Below are 25,045 nucleotides of genomic sequence, written 5' to 3' on the forward strand. Positions count from 1 at the left end.
ATCCCAGCAGAGAATGATTCTATTTTAATGTCCTAACTTTGCATATTCCAACACCTGTATTTTCACTATGGCTGCAAATTACTCTTCTCAGCATTTTCAGATAATTTATCAAAGCAAATAGCAAAAAATGTGACTTCAAGGGGCATTGTCCACAGCTTTAGAAACATCCCCCTAAGACTTCTAAGCAGCCTGGTGGAATTATATTTCTCACTTCAACTTTTTACAGCTGAGTTCATTCCCTTTTATAATTTTAAACATCCGTATCTATTTTCATCAAAGTAAATGTGGCAAATTCAAAGAGGAAGAAGAAATTGGCTTCACATGTTATCAGTAGCAATTGCTCCCCCATGGCTTTAATGTTATTTCTGTAGCTCTAAAACTTCACAAATGAAAGTGGCTATAATAGTTGGCATCAGCAGAGTAAAAGAGTTCTCATTCCATCACAAACTAGATCAGGAAAAAAAAAAAAAAGAAGTAAATATCTCTCAACTGGATACCAGGACATACTTGCTCAAATCTGCTCATTCATCCATTCTGCTGTGTCATTTTAAATTAGTGCAATTACATTTGAATAATTTCTGTTAATATCATTAGCCATCAGATAATTACAGCACACTATTCCAATGCAATTTAGATATTAAAGGAACTTCACCTTTGGGCTAGAGCAATTTTTAATTTATCATTCTCAGACTTGAGGTGTGCCTCAGCAGGACCACCATGTGATGCTTTCTCGTCATCTGTCCCATTCACACTAGATGCTCGAGTGGAAGATGGTGTTTCACGTCCAGATTCCTGCAGCACAACACACAAATGAACACTGGGCATCTCCTGAAACTCCACAACACCACCTTCCTTGTAATCTTTATCCCATACCACCCTCCTGAGGTTGGGTATACTTTCCTGGCAGAACAGTGGTAACAAACACATACCCTTTACATCTTGGCTGCAAAGCCAGTCTGCTTAAAAAGAATGAAAAAATGGTAATGATACACAAAATGGAAGTTTAAAGTATTAAAAAAAAAATTTAAGTGTTTTAACTGAAAAGGCTTGTGTTTTCTAAATGTGGTTTGGTTTTTTTAAGATAATGAAACAATGCAGTGCACCTGGTATCACACAAAGTCCAAACCAAAAATAATAACAAAGAAGATACTGCTCCTCCAAAGAGATACCATTCATAGACTGCTTGGTGCTGATCACCAACAGAGAACAAATGAAGTGAACCATGAAGGCCATGACCAGTCTCCAAAAAATGAGTATCCAAAGTCAGTCTCTCAGATTGATCTTTGTGGACCCCACAAAGGGGGTAGTTGCAAGACTAAGAGCACTCAGCAACTTTTTTCTGATCATGCAGCTGAATTTCCCTCTGATCAAAATTAATCTAACTCTCCTCTGAACTTCAGCCCAGGCCAAGAGCACCCACTAAACGGGGCTCATTTTCACCTAATGCAATGTGTATGAACTTCCAGTCAAACATATGGAGAGACTGGGACAACATCCAGTTTCCCTGATCTGTGAGAAACCCAGATTTCCCTGGACTCTGAGGAACTCGGCTATATCATGTGCTATCTAGAAAACTGTATTGTAAAATTAGGAACACACGCACGGCCTCTCTTCCTACCCCACAGCTTTCCATTAGTCACACCTAAGCAATGAAATATTATGACCACAAAGTCAGTCTCTCCATTGGCAAACTATCTCAATGAATCTCATTTACTGTCTGCTGAAGCACCACACTGACTTACTTTCCAGTGACCAAAGTAAGCGTAACACTACAAATCAAAGGACGTACAGCTTTTTGTTATTAAAAAAGTTATAACAGCTCAAGAATTGCTGAAAAAAAATAGATATAAATGAAGGCAAAGAGCACAGATGGATGAAAAATATTCCTCTGACAATGTTAATGTCCAGCAGCTGACAATTACCTTCGGCAATCTTCATTGTATATACTTTAAGCTTGCTGCCAGAAGCTGGTACAGTCCATTAGAAAATTTAACTTTAAATTATTTATCCTGTATGAATACAGGCATTAAAGCTAAATTACAAACCTGGGAATGATTGCTTGAGGTCTCAATTTTCTCTTGAGATCTGTCTCTTGCTAGTTTGGCAGCTTCTTTTACTTCTTGGAATTTCTCTGCAAACTGGAAAAAAGCAGCATGAAAGATATTTATTAAAATGATTTATCTCTATTAAGCTATGCAGATTACTGTCTTTATATGGTTCATTGACCTCTAAAAGTGAACAACTAATTTTGATAATTAAAAATTTTTGGCAAGAAAAAACATTCTAATTCTTTGGCAGGGAGGTTCTTTAAAAAGGAATGGGGATGTTTTTAAAAGAGGGACATCACTATAGCTCTGGCCGATCACAGTAAAAACCCATGGGGAATAAAAGGAGCTATTAGTGTTCACTGGTTTCATTTGGTTTTGTTTATTTCCTCCTCCTCCTCTGTTTCACTTGGTGTTGACAGTCTATTAAAGTTGAAAGTGTTAAAGACATATGTTTGGATAAAAAAAATTATCAATGTCTTCTGTTCCTAAGAGCAAGTCAATTAAATTAAAGAATGCAAATGAGCTTATCTGGAGGATGCAAGCAAGGAATTATCAAGATACAGAAAAAAATGAGAAGAAGGTAGATCTGAATGTACGATGAGGCCATATGAAAGCACAGCTTTTCTGGTCTAATTTTCTTATTACTGGCAAAAATGAAGGTAGAAGACTTCAGGGGAAGGCTTGAATGCTTCCTGTAAAAGGGTTATATCAAACTGGGTGAGGCAGGGGAAAGGAAGGATAAAGATGAAAAGTAACGATCCCAATCTCTACAAGTTGCTGTAGGATATCTGCTCTGAAGCCAGTCTGGCACTTTTGAAATACCGCTATTATCACAGCCAGTCAGGGTTCTAGGGCTTTAAACACTTTAAACGGTGTTTAAAGTTTTAAAAGGAGGATTGCAAAGATGGGAGAAAAGGCTTAATACATAATTCATTTTTTTAATTAAGATGTATCCAGTATAAGAATGAGTAACTTTGTCTTTCTGCTCAAGCAGCTTGGTCTTGCTTGCCTGTGTTTTGAGAAGAAACTTGAAATGCTAGAAAGGAAAGACATATTAAAAGCAAAAATATAAATACATGTATTTTATTGCACAGTTTGTGAATAAAAGGATTGCCATTATATCCTCGGATAATTCAGAACACTTATGACAGAAGTGTAAATAAAAGCATGAAAAAACCATCACATTTTATAGTCAAGGAATGGGAAGAATCATTATCCACTTACTAATCTTATCCTCTAACTTTTAGATTTACAGCAGGTATTTAGTATGCTCTCTCTCAGTAAAACGCTGGGGCTATAAAGACTGATAAAACAAATTTTCTTCAACTGGTCTAAGAGAAATCTGAACTTTTATGTGGAGGCACCTGTGTTTTGTATAACACAGACATACGAAAATTTCCAATGAACTCACATACATCATTCTTAAATCCCATGGACAAGCACATTTGCAAAGCCAAGTGAAATTTCGGGGGTAGACTATGATCTGTGATGATGCATTATGAATGAAGATCAAAACTCTTGAATCCAGCTGTTTTCTACACAACAGCTGAAATTGCATATGCAGAGTACGTGCTCTCGGATGGCATGTGCAGTTACTACACACACAAATGACTTGATTACCTTTGTAGCACTATAAAGATCATTAGGAACAACTACACAACATTTTCACCTTAAGTGATTTAACTCCAACTTTACACAAAATGTATTTCCTGCTGCGACAAAACAGCTATAACAAACTGATTTTTTCTAAAATATTGTATCAACAGTAAGTTCTACACTTGGGTTTCTTGCAAATAGTAAAGGGCTGTTTTGAGCCTCCTTTTTACAATAACTCTTTATGGGCAAGTACGAAAAATTTATGAGGGTTCTTCATGGTCTATATGAAATATGAAAAGACAAAAAGAATTGGAAGTGATCTATCAAATTTTATTTTTGCTGCTATCTTCATAAAGCACATAGGAGACTGCTGTGAAAAATTACATGAGGTGAGAAGAGAAGGACATTTTCCCACATTTCCATAATAAAAAATTGTATGTGACTGAGAAAAGTTAATCTTCAATATAAAACCAATAATGATGTCATTGCCGAATAGATTTCAGCCACGTCTCTAGTTTATCAACATGTGTATTTAACACATTTGCTTTTAGAAACAAGCACAAATAACTGAATTTTTCTCCATCTTAGTGACAGATCTTAGGCTTTAAGAGTCAAAATATTACCCTTCATTCTTCTTGTTGTTAGGAACGTAAAGACAGCTGTAACGGAAATGGTGGTGAAAGACTGTCTCCATTTTTTTGTTTACCCCACACATTAGGAAAGTCAGCCCATAAAGAGTTCTGCTGCAACTTCTTTTAATTCTTAGCTAATTAATACCTGCTAGATTTTACTAACAGTCTATTTTTGAAAGCTACAGAGGGTAACTTGGCTTGTTATGAAATTAAAGCCTTTCACTTGATTACTCTTCTGAGTGCAGCAACACGGTGCTGACAGCCCAAACTTGTCTTGCATTACCAATGCTAATTGCTACAGCAGCAGCGCAGGCGTTTCTGAAGCTACCCAGATCCCGAGGCCATCTCCAGGAGTGATGGCACGGCCACAGCGTCTAATCACCAGCAGAAAGCTGAGAGATACTTTCTCTCCAGTAAATGATTTCATCTGTCCCAAACACAATCAATGCTCAAATAATTGATTCTACAAAATCACATGCCACCTCCGAGATCTAAGTTGACTTTGAGCTATCAAACCATTGCAACAATAGGGAGTGCTTTTTCAATGAGAAAATCCTAGTTAAAACGTGAAATAATCTTCTATCTAGTAAATGAAAGCTTGGTAAATGTGGTCTTGAGGGACAACGCATGTAAGAATATCTAAAACAAACTAAATCATCATGCTCATTCTCCATCCATCTTCCCGCCCTTCATCTTCCCTTTCCTCCACCTTTGTCCTTGGGCAGTTTCCCAAAATTAGCAAAAAAAAAAAAAAAAAAAAAACTGGGGTGGGAGAAACGCCAACTAAAGACCACTCCAATAGTCCATCATGGATTACATGATGTGTCTTCCGATGCTCCAGGAAACTATGAGACCAAACTGCAATATGGAAAAAACTTACTGCTACCAACGCTTGTGAAGCCGTTCAGTCTAAAGCTGCTGCAGCCCATGGGCTCTGCTGATTATGAGTCTTGGCCAGTGAAATTTAATGGGGACTCAAGGATGCTACTGTGTATTGCACAAATTATTCAAAGGCTGTTCAAATTTGCAGCCAGCTTGTCACCTGGAGAAATATATATATTTTTTAATAGACCTTCCTAACATTTTATACATTAAAAAGCATTATTTTGAATGGGTAAATTTTAAGCTCCTGATCTGGCATAATATTTTACATCTCCTACTGACAAATTGTGCCAGTGTCAGATAGATGAAACAGCTGCTCCCACCCAAAGCAGTCTCATAAATATTTCATCTCCCTCTCGGTTTGCAGAAGTCTGGGCGATGCGACGTTCCCGTTGGGGAGCACTGCTGTGCCGTGACCCACAATGCACGTGTCGCTCTGCCCGTGGCTTTTTCTGGATGAGCCCTTGGTACCGGGCAGATCAGCAGAAAAAAAAAGGCTATTTACTCCAGAAAGTGGTCAGTAATTGGCACAGTGTGCTGCCAGCAGCGGTGCCGGTTGTGCGGGGGGGCTGTGCTGGGGCAGGGGCAGACTCTGCTCCGAGCTTTCTCCCCTGTCACACAGCTCCTGGCACAAGGCTCACACGATGTGCTCGCGTGCAGAGAAACAGTCTCCAGTGCTCCCCAGATGCTGGATGCAGTTGCTTTATGATGTGCAAAGTCTGGGTTTGCTGGGATTTCGCACCTGTATAAATCTTTGTCCCTGTGCCCTTGACTACTTGCAGCTCCTCAGAGAGCATGTCTGCCTCCAAGCATCCTGAATGATTGCAGAAATTTTACTTAACTGCTTCATGTGCAAAACACATCACTACCTTTACAGCACCGGCCCTGCCTCTTCATCACACACAGGCACACCATTAATTCTCTGCTGATTCCTGTTTCGATTTGGCTGCAGCAATGTTTGAATAATGCCTTGAGGCTGAGGGTGGGGAGAGAAAGGAGGGTCAGCAAGTCCTGCAAGAGGGGAAAAGGACCCCGAGTAGGACATCAACTTTAAGCCCTGGCATTCTCTCAATCAATGTGAATGGTAATTAGGTTACTAGGTCACTGAATGCAGTTTTTATTAATGGCTTATGTTTAATTTGAACTGCTTTTCCCTATAGATATGGATTAATGCTTAAGCATCTCAAGAGAAGCAAGGCACTAGAAAGAGGCAATATCTTTTATTAGGCCAGCCAATATACTTAAAAATGCAGACCTTTTTAGGCTTGCTAACCTCTTCTCCCATCTCATTATTATTCATTGTTTTCAGCAGACATTTTTCAGCTTTATTTATTTATTCATTCATTTTAAGCCAGGGCTATTGATCTCTGGTTTAGTGGAGTTTTAGTGTGTCCTTCCAATTCCTGACTAAAAGCTTCAATTATTTCCAGTGAAACTGGCAAGCTTTAATTTATATCTTTTATAAGAGTATAATGATATCAACATAAAATTAAACTTGATTTTACTACTCCCAATACACTTATACATCTGTAATCTCTCCACCATCTCTGATCTTTCTTATTAATGGTTCAATAATTAAACTGAGAACCATGGATGATAAGGGCTATCTTTGTCCCTTTGCTTTGCACAGTGGTAATAAACCAGGTTTTCTCACATTTTCCAGCTAGAAAACTGTCAGATTTTTAATTTTTTTTTTAAATAGATCATCTCGAGCCATTTTCAGAAGTGCTTCCCTTTGATATTCTGGCCAGAAAAAAAGTCTTTCTGCTGATTTGGGAAGCTTTCCCTGCAGGTAGGAGGCTGTGGGCAGTGGGCTCTTCAGCAGATCGTGCAGTGCAAACAGATGTGCAAACCGATCTGGAGAGAAACAGCTGGTGCTGAGGCCCCTGTGCCCACACGACATGTTTTTCAGATTGGCTCTAGTCTGGCCACAGGAACACTGAAGAGCTGCTTTCGTATACCAGCATTAATTTATTCTAAGTACGTGTTTGGATAGTGTTGGAGAATATGGTAAAATCTCTCTGATTAGGGTTCAAGGGCCTCCAAATCCATTGTTATACCTCTGTCTCCTGAGCCAGCCTCAGCACCACCTGCTCCACTTGTGGAGCACATTTAGCCCCAGCTGGCACTGAGGTACCATGTAGTCACCTGTCACACAGCAGACTGGCAACTTCAGTAATCCAGGATTAAAAATTACTATCCAAAAGTGCTAATTCTTTGATATGGTGTCCAAAGGTTGCATTGTATCAGGTTTATCTGTTACTCAAAACAAACTATTCCCCTAGGTCTGCCTTAATCTTCTCTTACTCCCGTGCTACTTATTAGCTACACTAAACACCTCTCTGCCACAGGAGGGGAGAATATGCACAGGTGAAACGAGCTCCTCTACACTTAAGTAGACATAAGACATACCCAGCACCTCATTCCTAAAAAACAGTTTTGCATGTGATTGATTGGGTGGCCTTAGCATCCCAGAAGAGTGGATTATTGCCATGGCACCTTTACGGACGTCCCAAGTCCAAGACTAATTTAACGTGAAAAGTAAAATATGTTTTACTTTTAAGAAACAGTTGCAAAAAAATGAACATTTTCGGAAATTGCATAAACTCAATAAGGCAGACTTAGTATAATAAACTCCTATAACAACTCCGTTGGTGGAAAAGTATCCTTCTCTTGCAAAGGTCTGCCCTTGCTATTTTAGATACTACAAAAAACACCTTGTTCTCCTCATTCTTTTCTTATCAAAGCACACAAGAGGACAGCAACACGAGACTGTGTGCCATGCCCAAGGACACAATGTTGAGTTAACTGAAAACACCCAGTGCCAAGTAGCCATGCTTCAGGTGTCAACTATGTGTTAGATAGATAGGGGTTTTTTTTACTACATAAACAAACATCTCAGCTGCTTGACGAGCGCTTGGCCAAGACCACTAATCTAATGAGAGAGGATGTACTTTAAACTGCTGGTTATTCATGACAAGAGGCAGCTCTAGACTTTGCAAGCCTGCTGTTGCAGCCCGTCTCTGGTCCAGGGAAGTGTTGCATTAATACCAAACCCATGGCCAGGTTTGCCCTCTGGGAGAGGCAGCTCTGCCAGCAAACCTGGTGTCACACCTCCCCGGCCACTCATCCCCCATCACTGCCACCTCCTCAGGTCGGTGATAAAGCAGCTTTGTGAATCACAACACTGAGCTGAAATGCCAGAAATGCAGTTTTATTTTAACCCAGATCCGTTTATTGAGCCTCCTGAGGGCAGTTTACCAAGCCTCCCGAGAGCACAGCCCCACCATCAGCGGTATCTGTGAAACAAGGGCACCAGCAAGCCCCAGGGGCTGGTAACTCCTTTACCTCAGTGAGCTACCAACGGCAGCAAGTCATCAAAACACACATTTCTGAGGCTGGGACAGCAACTCTCTTCCTTCAGACACATTAGGCGGTCCTAATGCCACCCAATGGTCCAGGTATATCAGTGGTTCACTTTGCTCTTGGTGCCACTTTGAGCTGAAAGGAGCACATAGGCCAGGGAGATGTCAAAAATACTAGAGTACGGGCTGTTTCTGTAAACATCTGAAAGCACAAATGCTTTCAGCCAGGCTGGGCAAGATACTGTTGAGATCACCTTGCTAGCACCATTGTCAGTGGTCAGACTTAATTTATAGCTTTGACTACAAAGTTTGTGATACCGCCTGTTTCTGTATACACAGGCATCAGGTAATTACACGTGATGGAGAACTTGCATGGATGAAGAGGACTTGCAGAAGCATGCAGCTCAGAAGAGGTCGAATGGATAGATGCAATTCCTCACTAATAAGAAACCAGACAGCCTTCGCAGAGATTCCATGAGCCCCCCTCCCCATACCTTTGTCAGCTGCTGCTCGGAGGGAAAGCCCAATCCAAACACTGTATTTGCTCTGCTGTCCGCCCACTGGCCAAACTTCTGCGATGTTTTAGTGAAGGTCATGTTAGGCGTGATTGTGCTGTTTATGATCACCTGTTTAGAAACAGATCAAAAAAGAATTAAAAAGTTGAAGACACATCGGAAATGCATATCCTAGCAACGATATCCTCCAAAGCAATTATCAGTCTAAATTGGGAAATTGCTGTATTCAGAAGATTTTTTCCCAAAACAAAACAGTTTCTATCTTGTCATACTTCATGAAGGAATTTCGATGTTTTACCTTCTTTTTCCAAGGCACTATTACAGACCTGCAGTTAAACACAGCTGCAGGAACGTCGCTGAACTTGAAGCGACAGCAGGGACAGGGGCTATAAAATTACCCTGGCAGAAATGCAGATGCAAATTCCGCTTTTTTCAGCATTACAAAGGCAGAGGCATGGAGTAGCACACTGGCTACTCCCACTGCCCCCCAGGCACCCAGCATGGCCTGAGGCCTCCAGGCAGGGTGTCCACCAACACCACCTGCCATAGGCTGGAAGACCAAAGAGATATTTCTGCTTTTCTCCATTTCGCCTCGGGCCTCCACAAGTAGGATGCCAGAGCTATGTCAGAAATTAAAAAAAACCACTCAAACAACAAAAAGCAAGATAAGGAGAAACTGGTAGCTTAATAGTGGGTTTAACTTCATTGCAGGAGGGAGGTGAAGTGCGTAACCAACAATGTGCATGCAGTAACAGATGCAGGCCTGAAGACAAATATTCTCCTGCTTAACACAAGTTAGCTAATATCTGCTTCACCACCAGTAACCTTGAATGCAAGAGTGGTTCTTGTGATTAAAGATATAGCCAACAAGAGGAAGGCTGTTGGGATGAGGTCTCTAAGGAACTTAGTGGAGCAATCAAAAAATGTGATCTTGCAAAAAGGAATGAGATATATGTCAGTTCATTATCAAAAACCTTAACTTTATTTCCAAGATACTTCATTATAGGAGTCTAGAGACTCCTTCCCCTGAAAATTAATTCATTTACAATGTTCTTTCTGCTACCAGAATAGGAGCTTTCTTTAGTAATGCGTACCATCATTTCCAATATGCAAATTATGCAGTAATTAAGCCAAATCTGTGGGACAGTTTAATTAACATGATCAGGAAGTATCCTGGCAACATCATTTACTATGTATTCCAAGCAGTTTTTTTCCTAAGCTATCATTTACATTTAGCAAAAAGTGTGAATTAAATTTACCAGAAAAAGATTTTTACTTGCCTCCATCCCCTCCCTAACTTCTGCCCTCCATGCTGATGCTTCTTTTTTCTTTCCTAGAAACTGCTCAACTTCAGTGGTTCTCTCTTTTTGCATTATAACTTCCAAATAAACATATGATTTTCTGACATGTCCTATCACTGAAGCCTTCACCAAAAGGATCAAACCAGATGAGGGCCAGGTGGCTGATGGTCCTGAAATTGGTTTTTGCATGGGAAGTATCAGGGAAGAAAGGGGCAGAGGTGACTCTGGAGCCAGCACTGGCCATCGCGCACCATACAGACACCAGTTTTTGGGGTTGAAACATCTTTTTTAATGGCCAGTTGACAGGCAGAGGTATAAGCAAAGCTGCCCAGATGGGCTCTCCTCCGGCTAAGTCACGCAACAGAAACACAGCCAACAAAAAATCCAAGTGCAATTTCAGAGATTTAAATTAAAAGAAAATCAAAGATTTGATGTAGGGTTTTGACAACGCAAAGGGAGTATGATGATATGAGGATTACATGATACAGAGAGTAACCAGAACAGGAGGAAAAGATACCACCAAGCTAGAAAAATCGGGATGCTTTCCAAAAACTTTAAGGAAAGTGCTATATGTATATTTCTTCTTTTGAAATCTCACATCAGACAGATGAAGTACTTACAAATCTTTAGCTTCTCAAGCTACAGAATTTATTTTAGAAGGTATGAAACACCCAGAAATTTCAAGTGATAAAAAGTATTATTTCAGTATCAAATTAGACATCTGTAGGGAAAAACTAATAAAATGACCTAGTTTATTGAAAGGCAAAAGGCTCACTCGCTGGAAGCAGACTCTGAGAAGAATACAGTTCTTCCATACCTCCTACAATAATCATTGACTAAATACAAATATATAAAAAAAACACAGCAAAGATATTTTTTAGACCATAGTCCAATATTATTAAAGATGTGATAAAAGGAATAATGAAGCCTGCAAACTGTAAATCAAAGAACACCTTATTGAGCAATGAAAGGCACTACATTAGCTTAGCACCTTAGAGGTTAATTTTCTTCTATAGCCAGCGCAGAATCCAAGAAAAGGTTGTGGTGATCACACACCTTCAAGAAACTGACAGTTCATCTGTTAAATTTATAATAAGCTGCAATTAGTGAAACTGCCTGGAAGTCGGCTCTACTGTTTTTTTTCCCCCTTAAATCCTCCTCTGTCAGTCAGGCACTTCAGAACCACTTCATTCCTACAGAGAAGTGAAAACCTAAGTGGAAGCTTAGGAGATAAAATCAGAGCTCATGGAAACCGTTCAGAGGAGCCGTTCGCTGTGGGTACATTGCATTATCCACCTGGTCTTCCCCCCCGACCCTCACCCCTCACACTCGCAGGAAGATGCCATAACATTAAACTTTGGGAGCATCAATCAGCCTGGACATTGACTTCCCTGAAGTGAACCTGGTCATCATTTCAGGGCAGAGACACTACATTGGCCAGAGAACAATCATGTTGGTTGTGTTTAGGAGAAAGAAAGGGTGTTACGATTTCAAAGAACAATGAAAAGCAAGGCTCACAGGTAGCCCAGCCTGTCCCCCCTCCCAAAGCTGTCTCACCCTCGGCTACGTGAGACCAGAAGAAAAGTACTCCCCACCACTCCTCCATCTCCTGGGTAGAAGGTCTCCATCCAGGGCAGAAGGCAGGGGAAGCATTTGTGGCCACCATAACAGGAATGTTCAACCAAGCTGGAAAAAATTGTATTTTTTTCATGAAAGGATGAGCCAGAATTTTCAAGTTTCAAAGGGAGAAGGAGCTGGGAGGAAGGGTGCAGAAAGGAAAGGGCACTATTTGAAAGCTGCTGTAGACAGGGAGAGCCTGCAGGCTCTTTTCCACCCCTAACTGCAATACAGTATTACAGTTCTATAAGAAAAGGCCACTCATCAGTTCAAATGGGCTCTTACGAAATAACTTTGCATTTGGTCCTCATTCGTATAATACACACATGGTGCAATTCCAGCTGCATCAGAAAACAGAATAAACGTGTGGACTTTCATCCAGGATAATGGATTCAAAAGACAAACTACTCTCTAATCAAATGCAATCAATCCCTGAAGTGGTTAAAGAGTTCTCCCTAAAGACAAAGGCAAAGAGGAGCATAACATAATAAGCACCTTAGAGAATAATAAACTCATTCATCATACTCAGTGGTCTACATGTGGTTAAAGAAAAAATATCTGCCTTTGCTCTCATCTACATGCAAGCATATCAGATGGTGAACATTCCTGATACATCCAAATAAACCAAACAAAATCTCATACTAATTTCACTTCCTTTGGGAGAAAAACAATCCTGACAGATCTAAAGTTTTATTTGAAGATGACACAGAAGAATGTTCACTGTACAGGGTAGTGCTACATCAACCAGAAATGACTCCAGACATTTAGAAACACACCAGGTATGTTCATCAGATAAAAGTGAATGCAAATAAGCTGGCATAGAGCAGAACATTCATAGGCTGTAACACACCCATCCCGCTGCCTTCCCACGGTGACAAACTGCCAAATAAATCAAGCAGGGAGAGGTCATGAGGCGACCTGAGTGTGGAGAAGGGAAAAAAAAATATGTATTGGCAACTCATGATGCTCGTAATATATGAGCAGTGCCCCTATATACAGCTGCCATTTCTTTTAGGGGATGCTTTGAGTATTTAAAGGGTTCCCCTCCCACACTCCCTGTACCACAACAGCGCATGGAAGAGGAAATGCTGATGTGGCTCCTGAAAATACATTATCCCAGTCACTGTTTCATTAACACGAGGCGAAGGTGCGTGTGGGCTGGCAGAGGGAGAGGGGCTGGAGCAGCACACGGGGCCCTTCGCTGTTGTGGCTCACAGCGAGCACCCTGGTCATGCTGGCCCCGGCTCGACAGATTGGCAAGAGGGAAAAGCAGGGATGAGAGCAAGCTCAGCTCCAAGGGGAGGAGAGCAGGGATTGTGGTGGGCGTTTGGCAGAGCCACCAGCACAGCCCCAAGGAGGAGGGCCAATGTGCCGGGAGGAATTGGCCAGGATGCCTCCTCTGATGAGACACCAACCAAAGGGGATGATGAGCCAACTGAGCCAGCCCTGCCACAAGCTTCCCTACCTGAGAAAAGACCAAAATAACAGCTATGAAATACCTAATTAATATATTAGCCAATATATTTTAGAACAGCGTTAAATTAAATTAGGACAAGAGTGCCAGATTAGGAATTATTCTGGAATTTCCCTTTTAAATTCACATCACCTGTTACTCTGAAGTTACCTCACCTCCAGAAAAGCCCCAAGGCTCGAGGCCATAGGATTTACCCATTAAGAAGTCACTACATTAAAACCTCCCCATTTCATTTTCACACCTCTGAATATGTGCTTTCCAGTTTGTAGCCCTTGCGAAATTTAATTTCCCCAACCCACCAGGCTACTAATCTTCAGTAAAGATGTATCCCAGTCTAAAAACAGAATTGAAGAGCGAAAGAAACTGCTAATCCTCTGGCCACAGCTATCACAGGCTCAGCAGGTTCTTCCAGCTCATCAAGTCGACGTGAATCAGAAGGGCTTGTGACACTGGAGGTAAAGATGAGGAGACAGGGATGGATTTGCAGAGAAATTCTCTCTATGTCCCAAATGTTCAGCAACTTCTTTGTGGAATTAACCCACCTACGTTTCTGTGATTTGCACTATCCTCTGCTATCTAGCATTCTTCCTGCCTCTGCTGAGAGCTTCTGGACTTAAATGTACCATCTTTTCAACAATATGACACTGGTGATAAACTGATCATTTCATTTCTCGTCCTACAAAGCCAGCACACGCACACACACTGTTAATCAAGACAGTCCTATTAAAGTGAAAAAAGTGAGTCCCTTGCTGAGGCCAGGTAACAGAGTAAAGCAGGAGCAGCACAAAGACATGCTCACAGCAGTGCAAGAACTTGGGGATGAAAGAAAGAACAGCCTTTGGCCAAAACAGTGAACCTGTAATGCAGGAGGATTCTTGTAATTGCTTTACAAATCAGGGCCAGCAGATGTGATCAAATCTTTCCTCCCACCCTTCCTGCTAAGTCTTTGTAGAAGGTCCTTAAAAAAAAAAAAAAAAAAACCCACAAACCTGCAAAATCACAAATAAAATAAGTGGGGGGTGGGTTATTAAGGTCAGTCCAGTAATTTCAGACATGAAGTTTGTGTCCCCCTTCCGGTAAGGGTTTTGTAAAAGGTCCTTAAAAAAAAAAAAAAAAAGCAAGCCTGGGAAAACTGAAATTAGCAAGGGCACTTGTTCTGGCTTCACTTTATCTGCTGCACCTGATGGTACACAGTGTTTTACCTGGCACAGGCTGAGGGTACAGGTTAATTAGATCGGGAACACTGTAAAAATATGTTGAGAGCAGCACTGGGTTTCTCCATTTTGCTGTTCCTCCTGCTCCTCTCCATCGTCTGTGCAGAGCACAGGGTAGGCAACAGGTAGAAGGACATCTACTACCAGACTCCTGCTCATTTTACCCCTACAGTGCTAGTAAGCCTCACCAGCCACTGCTTTTCAAGAGTTTCTGTTCTACACAGTTAAACAGGACAGTAGCTATTTCCCCTATCCATGGACTCCAAAAGCTCCCATAGCCACACCGTGCATTGCCGTGGGAGGCAGGAGTGGAAGGGGAACCGCAGTGATTCATCTGCACTCTGCAAAGAGGAAGGTGCCAGCACGCCTTGCAAACTGCAGAGGACTTGTTGCAGTCCGAAGCATTTACTTCCCAACCTGAGCTCCCTCTGCAGACTGGAGACTCACCTTTTGTGGATAAAGCATCTCATGAGCTGCTGCTGCTTGCTTTATGGGGAAAAGGGCCATTTCTACAGTTGCACATCGCTTTTTTGTCATCTTGCATCACCTTGCATCCCCAGGATAATTCAATGAATGATAAGGTTCATTTTTAACCTCAAAAGCCAACAAATCAAACAAACCCCATACAGTTCTTGTCCACCTTCATGAAAAGAGATGTGAAAATAGCCACCCCTCTCCAATAAAAAGACTAATAACTGTTTTTCCTCGGGTAAAATATTTCTGTTGTAAAGCCCTCGCTGAGAACCTGTCTAAATGCAACAAAAGTGGGTTCATGATTATGTGAATTCTATTAAGTAAATCTCCTGCTACACCTACTCCATTGCACTCTTTTTCTTCCCAAGGTAATTAACATCTCTGCAGAGTTGGATTCCCACCTCCTCCACCTAGTCTAAGTCTCTAAAATCTCCTATTTTTGCTTTGACATCTGACTAGATTTTTTTTTCCTTTTAGGCACAGCACACACATCCACCCACCCACACGATTCAAAGCACCAGCAGCTGTTTCATGAAGAAAATCTACAGCAAGGATTTTCAAACCCTCTACACTGGAAAAAATTGTTACCCAGGAATTTCATGCAACATTTTACAAAATATATACACCAAAATGCTTGTGTGTTATTTTCACACGAGAAATAAGATTTCTAACTTATCAGAGACAGGGAGAAGAATACAATGGAGATTTTTTTCTTAGTGACTAAAATCCAGGTGAGGAAGAAGGTTGTGTTATCTACCATTAGATACAATTAAAAAAACCCTATATTTATGTCACATTCATGCTTTGGAGGATTTAGTAAAAGCGTATTGTCTTTTTTTTTTTTTTGTAGAGTATAAACACATCACTACATGAATTATTTAAGCATTGATAATTTTCTGCATCCTTCCAGCTGTATGACAACAGCTTCACTTAAGTCTGAAGGACCCTTCACAGAGGTCAGAAATGGCATGGACCATGTGACCTTGTTAAAGACTTCTCTACTCTTTAACAACCTACACACCCCTTGTGAGATGTTAACAATAGGATAGCTGACCACTTCCTCTCTAACACCTGGAAAAGCTGTCCCTTAGCATGAGGAATGGCCAAGAAGGGCAGGTACATTATTTTTAGGAGATGACACACTTCTAAAGCACCTCAAAGTGATCACTGTTACATGACAATCAAGGGCAACCAGGTCTAGCGATACTTAAGAGTAATTCATTAACATAACTGGAGATACAAGGTACCTATGAGATAATATAAAATACCAATCCTTCTGTGTCTTCACAAACACCTCACCCTGTATTTTGCTGTTAGAAAATAAAGCTGGGTGGAGGTTGGCTGGGGCTCATGTGATCATCCTGTTGACTCCTCAGGGAGAATCAGCTTTGGACTTCAGCTACTATTTAATGGTTGATAGTCATTTACACTGTTCCTCAATCTCCTTCTAACAACCACTGTGCCATTGGATGTGACTTCACAATCTAGAATCAAGAAAGAAGCGATGTTTCGAGGGTTTTTTGTAAAACTAGGAAAACACTGCCTTTAATTATGTTTGATGCTCAAATTTTAAGAATACACAATGCAGTGTAGTTTATTTATAAAACTCCATCTGGCACGACTTGATTAGCATGTCTGATACATTAACTCTCTGAATAGGGATTTCCAAGTATTAGGTACCCCTGGCACTACAGCGTGGGGAGGGGAGGGGAAGGGAAAAAATAAATTATATAGCTGTTTCAGTGGACAAGCAATCCTCAGAGCTTCATGAAGCACAGCTTATAGGAATTATTCTTTATTATTTCAGTAGCTGAACTTAAAAAAAAGGGGGGTAAAAATCCCAGATTAGGAAACCAACAGCTAACCAGTGCTGCATTTACTGCAGTTCTTGATGGAAGTCCCTAATACCCTGGGGGGAGGCTGTGGAAAGTTCAAGGGGATGGAGCATGTGCTCAGTTCATCTTTGAGCACAAGGTTCCTCAGCTCCCTTATAATTTCTTTTGGAAGAATAAGGCAGCACAATGCAAAACCCTCAAGCAAGCTGAGCACCACTCTGCTCCCTGGGGTCCGCTGAGAAGGTACGGAAGTTTTTACCATCTGTGAACTTGCCTATTTCAGTCTCATCCCACAGTTTTTGTTTTGAGCAGCTAATGAAACCAAAAAGATGAGGGAAAGCATCTATAAACTCTACCATGTTGTGCCTGTGTTGATGATGTTACTAAAAACTTTGAATTTTTTCTGTTTTTACCTAACAGCAGGAATGGATTATTTTCACCAAAAATTTGTGCAAGATCCTACAAATGCTTTGCTAAGTTCAAGGACCATGACCTAAACCAGGCATCCTTCGCTTGATTTACAATCAAGGTTTCTTTACAATAACATCACATGGTTTAATTAACCTCTCTGGCACGGTCAGATGCCCCATCCATACTCAAGTATGGTGATCAGACACAGCTGTGCACGAGGCAGTTACAGGCTAAAACAACACTTTCTTTTACAGAGCTTTTCCAAGAAATTTTATGGAGAGGTTTTAAAAAGGAAAAATCTACCCAGACCAAAGTTTCCTTACTTGCTGGTGGGTGGTGCCACAAGAAATCCTCTATCATGGATTTTTATCTTTTCCCCCCTTTTTCTTTAAAATATTTTTTTTTCTTTTTAAATTAAAGAATAACAAATTGCTTTAACAAATTGTTTCTGAAAAGTTTTCTGCAACATTGATCTCCTGCATTTGGGGCTGTGTGGTCTTTCCAGAGCCAGTGACACACACGCGCTGTACATACAAGCAGAAAAACGAGCCAGATAGGATCAAACAGTGGCAGATGTGCTTCTGTTCTTCTGTCAAGGATACAGCTGTTGCCAGCACTTTGTTATCTTTTCTCCTAAGCTTACTAACCGGCTTCTGAAGGATTTGCTTGCAGAAATAATCCAGACAATGAACAGAGGATTTTTCACATTTCAAAGTTAATAACTTGGAAAGAGATTAATATAGAGACATTTAAGTGATATGAGTTCTACAGCTCCAGACTTTTTTTTTTTTTAAACACATCCTCAGCAGATGATCAAGATTTCTGGTTGATGCAGTCTCAAGGGACTGACCAAATTTCCTGGTGTTTACTTTGTTCCGTTTCTGAGCTTCTGACAAGTTCTCTTTGACCTGAAGCCCCAGGTCTTGTTTGTGCAAACATTTTTAATTTTTCCTTCCATTCCCAACCCATCTCCACCGGTATTAGAAATTACCATTGCAGTTAAGCCATAACAGTATGTATTTTTTTTTTTATCCTCTGAACACTCATGGACCTGTTGACACAAGCGCACCCAATGTTACTAGCTCTACCTCTCTAAACCAGTCTTGGCAACTGCTGAAAATTCTCCTGCAGACACAACTCCAGGCAATGTACTATCCTCCCTCCTATTAAATCCTGCACCTCCCCTCAGCCTGAATTTCTGAATACTTGATATCACCTTAAGCAAATAAGGGATGATGCAAGTGGGTAGTCTTATCCTTGGCTGACAGCTCTGCTTCTCCTTTATGTATTTCTTCATTGCCAAATTCCAAAGAAAATGTTCTCAAGTTATTTTAACCTCTAGAGAGAAAAACTCAAGTAACTTTAGTCAAGATGAGTACACCACAAACACAGACAACACAAATATTTTAAGATCATTGGCAACTGTTATTTTCCTTAATTTCATTCGCTCTTATTTCAAAGATGTCTTTGAGAAGAACGTGAAGCCTATGTAGCAGAAGGATCCAGTGCACTCCCCAGCGTGTTGACCCCACATAGATACTGATCCTCATTTTAAAACGTGCATTTAGTTTTCTGTTTGCATCTGTCCCTGCTTCCACTTCTATTAACCCAAACATTCACAGTCAGTACTCCACAGGCTGAATGATTTAAGTCTCCACAGGACCCCTTTGGAGCACAGCCTGCCCCACTGAGGTGCCCGACACCCACCCCCTGCCACCCCACAGACAGTCTCCTGCCAGTGCCCCCATTCCCCGCATCCCGGTTGCTGCTCAGCAGCTGCTGCCTGGACGGCACCACCACCACCCACTGACGGCAGCTTTTCCTTAAATTGAGAGTCCCCCCTCAGTCCTTCACAGTGATGACAAAAATCTAGAAGTTGCAGCTCCACAAGAGCTTTAAATGAAATCAGGAAATAGCTATTAAAACCAGCACAGTAAAAATATTAATTATTTACTGCAAGTTGCTTCGCTGTCTGAATGAGAGAGACTGGTTCCAGCTTAGGTTAGGCTGGCGCGCTGTGGCCCAGGGCAGGACAGATGTTCTCCTGCTCTTAATCTGTTCATCATACAAAATGAAGAAGAACTTCACTACGAAAGGAGCAGCTGCCTCTCAGAGAGCAGCCCAATCCAGCTTCATTATTTACAACAACAACAAGCCCAAGTGGGGCTGCAAAAAGCAGCTAGAGACTCTTCAGTCATCTTTTACAAAGTACTTCGTTGAGCACAACGGGTACTAGAACATGTCTCCAGCAGACAAGCATCGTTCTCCAGCACAGGCTGGGAAATCTGAACCAGGAAAAGTCCACACTGGAGCTGCCTTACAAAGAAAACTCATCTGATGAGACTGGATTAAATGGCATCAAATTATTTTAAAGGCTCTAGAATGGATTCACAGTATATACACGCTAATATTATTACAGTTGCTCTGTCTCAATGGTACTTATCTATTATATGATGTGTATATATAAAGACCATAAAACCACAACTAATGTTTTTCCTTAATAGTCATCTCACTAGCATAAAAGCAATGAGATGTTTACTACAACAGACACGCAAACTATGCACACTGGAAGACAGGATTATGCATTAAAATTAGATTCTATACCCAGTTTTTGTATTTCAGAAGATGTTCTTTTTTATGTGGGGGGTTAATTAGTTCCATTTGTTGGAATTACTCTTTTATGGCTCCAGTATCATCTCCAGTGCTGATAATCGTGTTGAAACTAGCTCCAAGAGTTCACAAAGTATTGAACATACTATGATAAAGAGAAGATGAAGGCCATCAAATATGCCTAAATTTCTGTATTACAGTCATCATCCAGACCAGTACTGGAAATCTTTTCTTATGGGACACAAAGGTTTCTTTTCTGGACAGGCATGGCCAAGAATGCAGGAACACTGGATCAGTCAGCTTGGACCTCCAGAGGTCACAACCTGGTCACCTGTCCACCAGCTTACCCTAATGCGGCATCACCCTTAAGCTGGATATGTCTCTTGGGCTCTTCAAACAGTAACAAGTGTCACACACTGCCTTTTGATGAAAGGTCCTTTTCATGTTGGTTCTCAGTGCCACAAGTATAAGTAATATTGAGCTTTCTCCACGCTCGTTTTACGATTGACACTCTTTCTGAAACGAGCAGAAAAGAAGGGATTTCCCACCCAGCCTGGAAGAAACGGTGAAGGGAAAAAAAAAAACATAGCAGAAAAAGTTTTGAAAAATAGAAATATCCATCTCAGCAGTGAAAAATGCTTTCAGAAATTGGAATAAATTTTTTTTTCTGCTAATTTAATCAGATTTTACTAGCAGGGGCTCTCTGGAAATTGTAGTCCAGCTAGTGCTGCAGTCAGTAAAATAATCTTCAGGGTGAGGAGCGGGGCGTCTCAGCACTTCAGCAGGCTCAGGGCAGCCGGCTGGGACCCAGCAGCACCTTGCTCCTCCAGGATGCAAACAGCACGCAGTGCTCCTGACGAGCCATGGCCATAAATAAAACTAGGGCAGGCAAAACTGGAAATAAGAGAATCTCCATCCCTTTGACAAAACACACATATATGCTCACCCGCACCTTTCAAAATCATAGCATTTAATTCCGAATTTCTCTATAAACGTTAAAAGAAAGGGCAACACACCACTTTGGAAGGTCCCTTCTGCTTTCTTTTACATCCCTTTATCTTTTCCTACCCAAGGCTGTAAAACATCCTCTGATCATTTCACTATAAAACTATTAAACCTGAAAATTTAGGTAGTTAAAAAACTTAGGTATTTAAAAAATGTGAAACACTGTACACCACTCATTCATAGAGTGCAGGGTCAGGCAAACACACACCGATAATCCAAATGCCAAGAGGAAAGGTGACGTTGTGATTGTTTCTGCTACACGTTACTGCAAATCAGATCCATGAGGTTTTAGAGGCATGGGTAAATGCTGCCACACCAACGCAGGCCCCTGGTGAGGTACTCATTGCCAGAATCCTTCTTTAATTCAGTGCCAAAAATTCTGTAATATCTAAATTACTTGGTAGGTTTTCCCTGAGAAAGAGTTGTTATTGGTTTAATGGCTGAATTTACGTCAATGAAAGAAAAAAAATAACATAAAGGACTTGCCAGATGAAGGAATTTCATCCGTGCTACCATACCCTGCAATTTTTTTCCTGTGAAAGGAAAGCTTCTTAAATTCAGGAGTCACCTTTTGGCAAAATACCCTAGGATATTTTTAACAACTATGTCTTAAAATAATTCCAGTTCCATGGGCAAGGAAAATGATTTGTTTTGAGTCTCTGAACAGAGCACTGGAAGAACTCCGAATTTCCTCTGAGTGTGCCGAGGAGGCCTGCCTCCAGTCGTGAGAACACAAAAAGCGTGGTCATAAAGAGGTGGGCAGCTATTAAATTAGGTAGCAATTAGGACTAGTACAGGAACTGAGAAAGCCAGAAATACATCAAATATTAGCAGATCTACATATCATTCCTTCTTACCTCCCTAAATATCTGCTACCACGTGCTTCTGGGGCTCTGTCCCTTCCAGCTTTATTCTGCTCTGGGAATCATACTGTCCACTCCTGCTGGGACATTCACTGATAGATCCCATGATAAGGGCATATATGTCACTTAATCAAACACCTTCATTATACTGCATAATGGACAGTATTCACTTCAGGGAACATTATGTGAATACTGATTGGCAAAATTTGGCCCATTTTCTTATTCCTACTAATTGCAATTTACTTCAGAAATAGACCCATTGATTTTTCCTTTCCCAACACAGCAATTTTCTGGTTCTCCCTTCAATACTTTCACACACTTATGCCCAAGTTAGCTACTGATCTTCAATATCCAAGGTAATTGTTATGCAATAAATTCTTTTAAATGATCTAGCAACTGGGAATGAGTGTCAGCCAGCAACTTTTTTTTCCTCTGAAACACAAAGTCTTTGCTTCTGTATCATGTATTTACCAAAAACGTTCTTTCGATCTATACACCTTTTAAAGCCTGATTTGATTTTTTTCTAGTCATCTGTTTAAACACCTCTCAGAGACAACTTAGGACTGGCATCTGAGATGACTCTTGCTGTGTCACTTTGATGCTGCCATCTCAGAATGTCTCACTATATACTTTATTGCTGGCTATTAATTTTTAAGATAGCTTATTAACAACTTATTTCTCAAAAGATGAAAGCAATGCTGTTGCAATCACAGGTTCTATAGAAATATATCATCTAAACATTTTAAAATGAGGACAGCAGCTTGTTTCTGAGGGATTGTATTTCCTTCTCAAATTCTATACAGAAACAAGTTTTTCATTCTTTCCCCCCTGTCTATATTGTTTGGATAACACATATTTCCAATTTATAAAAAATAAACAAACCCATCAACCAGGGCACCACCATGCATTATTCCAGAGGACAACGGAGGATATCAGTCTGAGTAATTTTCATGCTTTCAAACATTTTTTTTCGCCTCTAAAAGGCAGAATAATGTAGGTCACTTTTAATGAGAGGCCCCGTGCACGGCTTTCCCCACACACTACACAGCAACCAGGCACTTACAAGTTCATGTTCTCCCTGCATCATTGCTGTGTTTTGTCATTTTTCAACAGGGTTGACTTTTGCCCACAACGCTGGGCACTTTCATATGCCGAAGTCTCTTGGCTGCCTCATTAACTCTGAATCAGTGTGTGCCCCTGCATTTTACTGTATCATTTCCTCCAGCATTCGTTATGCTGCAGTTTAAACAGCCTCTGGCTAGAAACTTCTTAAAACATCATGATGAAATTACATTTTCGACAACATACAAGTCAATTATAATGTAATTAAAAGCTATACTAATCTATTCCCTTGTTTGGTAACAGTATCTTGGTTAAGATCATCCAGTGTATACTTGTATAGTATCTGTGAAAGCTTTTGCTATAAATTGTAAGCTACTGTCCACAGCACCTGTTTTTCTGTGAAAGACACAGGAATTATAATACCTGTTCCCTTCTAGCTTTGCAACCATGGGGAATTAAAGTGGTACAGGCTGTTTTGAAGCTGGGGTCTCCACTTATCAATGCCTGACTCCCCAGGCATTTCAATGGGGTTTTCTGTCATTGAGCTGGGAGGACTTGGAAGAAACCTGGCACCTGGAAGGTGTACGCTCTCGCTCGGTTGCCCTCCGTCATACCGGACTCCTGGTCTTCAGCACAAGCCTCTTGCATATCCCTCTGCAAGGGAAGAGTTAAGCTCCCTTGACTTCACTCTGCTCCCTATCTTTACCCTACTCTTTTTCTGTCCCATTTTCCTCTTTGCAGCAGTGTCCATCTTCACTACCTCCACATGTACCTGCCAGACCCTCTGTCCTGCCCCACCACTTTGAAACGGGTATGGACCCAAAGGCCATTGGGTCCATGCCCTACTGCCCTGGCAGCAGAGCCAAGCAAACCCCTGCCCCTCTGCCAGACACCCTCACAAAATCTCTTAATATTTACACCCCTAAACACATGGGCTCAGCGGTTCCCTTAATCTCCCCCTTCAATCCACTCCTAGATCCTTCCACTCCCCTCTGCCCTGCAGCACCCCTCACCCTCCCGCTGTGCCACAGGGGGCTTGGGGATGAGGGATGGGGATCTGCCAGGAAGGAGAAATTGTAAGGATTCCTTCTGCCTTTTTTAATTTTTTTTTTTAATTTTTTTTTTTTTTTACAACTGCTGTATAGAAGTTGGATTTAAAAGAGATTTTTCTGCAAGCCCATGTGCATTGTACATGCTTCTCTACAATAAACTGTGAGAACAGCCCCTTGGCAGTTCAGACAAAGACAGAGAATTGTAAGAGATACACACCCTTCATCACCACCTTCCTTCTAGGGCCAAGTCCCTTAATTTACTTGAGCTTCAGCTTTTTTGTCTCTAAAACAGGGATAACTTTTGCCTGCAGCGATGCCGTGATGCTAATCTATCTGGTATTTGCCAACACACAAAAGACATTATTCTAATAAAGATGTCCGAAAGCAGGACAACACCAAGTGATGCTGTTCATATTTTTTCTCACAGTTCTACCCAGTTTCATTTTTTGGCTAGAAAAGTAGGTCAAAAAATTAAACAATAGTTGTTTGAGGGAGAAATCAACTTTTAACCTTATTTGGGCATAAATACACTTCTTTTTCCAAATCAGCACTGTTAAATTCGACAGGCAGCATAACTGGGGACTCTCCAGTGGTGAGCGTGAAGGCAGCATCTCTTCTCCACCTGTTCCTTAATCAGCAAAGGTTCAATACAAGAGGAATAATTCATGTGGGCAGCAATTGATTCTTGCTCAGGAAGCCCCAGGGGAGAATTTTAATCATGGAAAGCTCACCTTCTTCTGGGACACACTAAAACAGAGGGGTGGCTCCTTCTGAATGGCTTTGGGGTAGATTACAAAGCAAAGCTTGGATGCCCACCTTGTTCTCAGCACACACTTGGGCAGCTCTGGGCAAGACCTCTGGCTGTGGGCAGACTCTTCCCCTGCAGCTTCCCCTTGCCACATACAGTAATTACTTTCTTTTAATTAATTGGTCTTAATGCATGCATGCACATCCACAAATCAAGCAACCCACTGCTGCAGGTACAGAAGTTTTGGCTTGGAAGTCACACTCGCCTGGGTTTGCAGCATCAGCAGCCCACCAGCTTCGCCCAAGCAGGAGCAGGAGCATCCGTGGGGTGTAAGCAAATTT

The 25,045-nt window shown here is 41.2% G+C and overlaps 1 protein-coding gene across 1 annotated transcript in view; it reads right to left on the reverse strand.

The window, feature by feature from the left end:
* HOMER2 (homer scaffolding protein 2) overlaps positions 1–25,045 on the reverse strand; it is a 36,715-nt gene that overhangs the window by 9,701 nt on the left and 1,969 nt on the right. The window contains exons 2-4 of the mRNA XM_014944643.1: positions 9,018–9,149; positions 2,046–2,138; positions 653–792 (exon numbers count right to left, since the gene is read on the reverse strand). Coding sequence (XP_014800129.1) covers positions 653–792; positions 2,046–2,138; positions 9,018–9,149 — 365 coding nt within the window. The remainder of the gene's footprint in view (positions 1–652; positions 793–2,045; positions 2,139–9,017; positions 9,150–25,045) is intronic.

The sequence above is a fragment of the Calidris pugnax genome, unplaced genomic scaffold (assembly GCF_001431845.1).
Source record: "Calidris pugnax isolate Ruff unplaced genomic scaffold, ASM143184v1 scaffold70, whole genome shotgun sequence".
Classification (NCBI taxonomy): domain Eukaryota; kingdom Metazoa; phylum Chordata; class Aves; order Charadriiformes; family Scolopacidae; genus Calidris; species Calidris pugnax.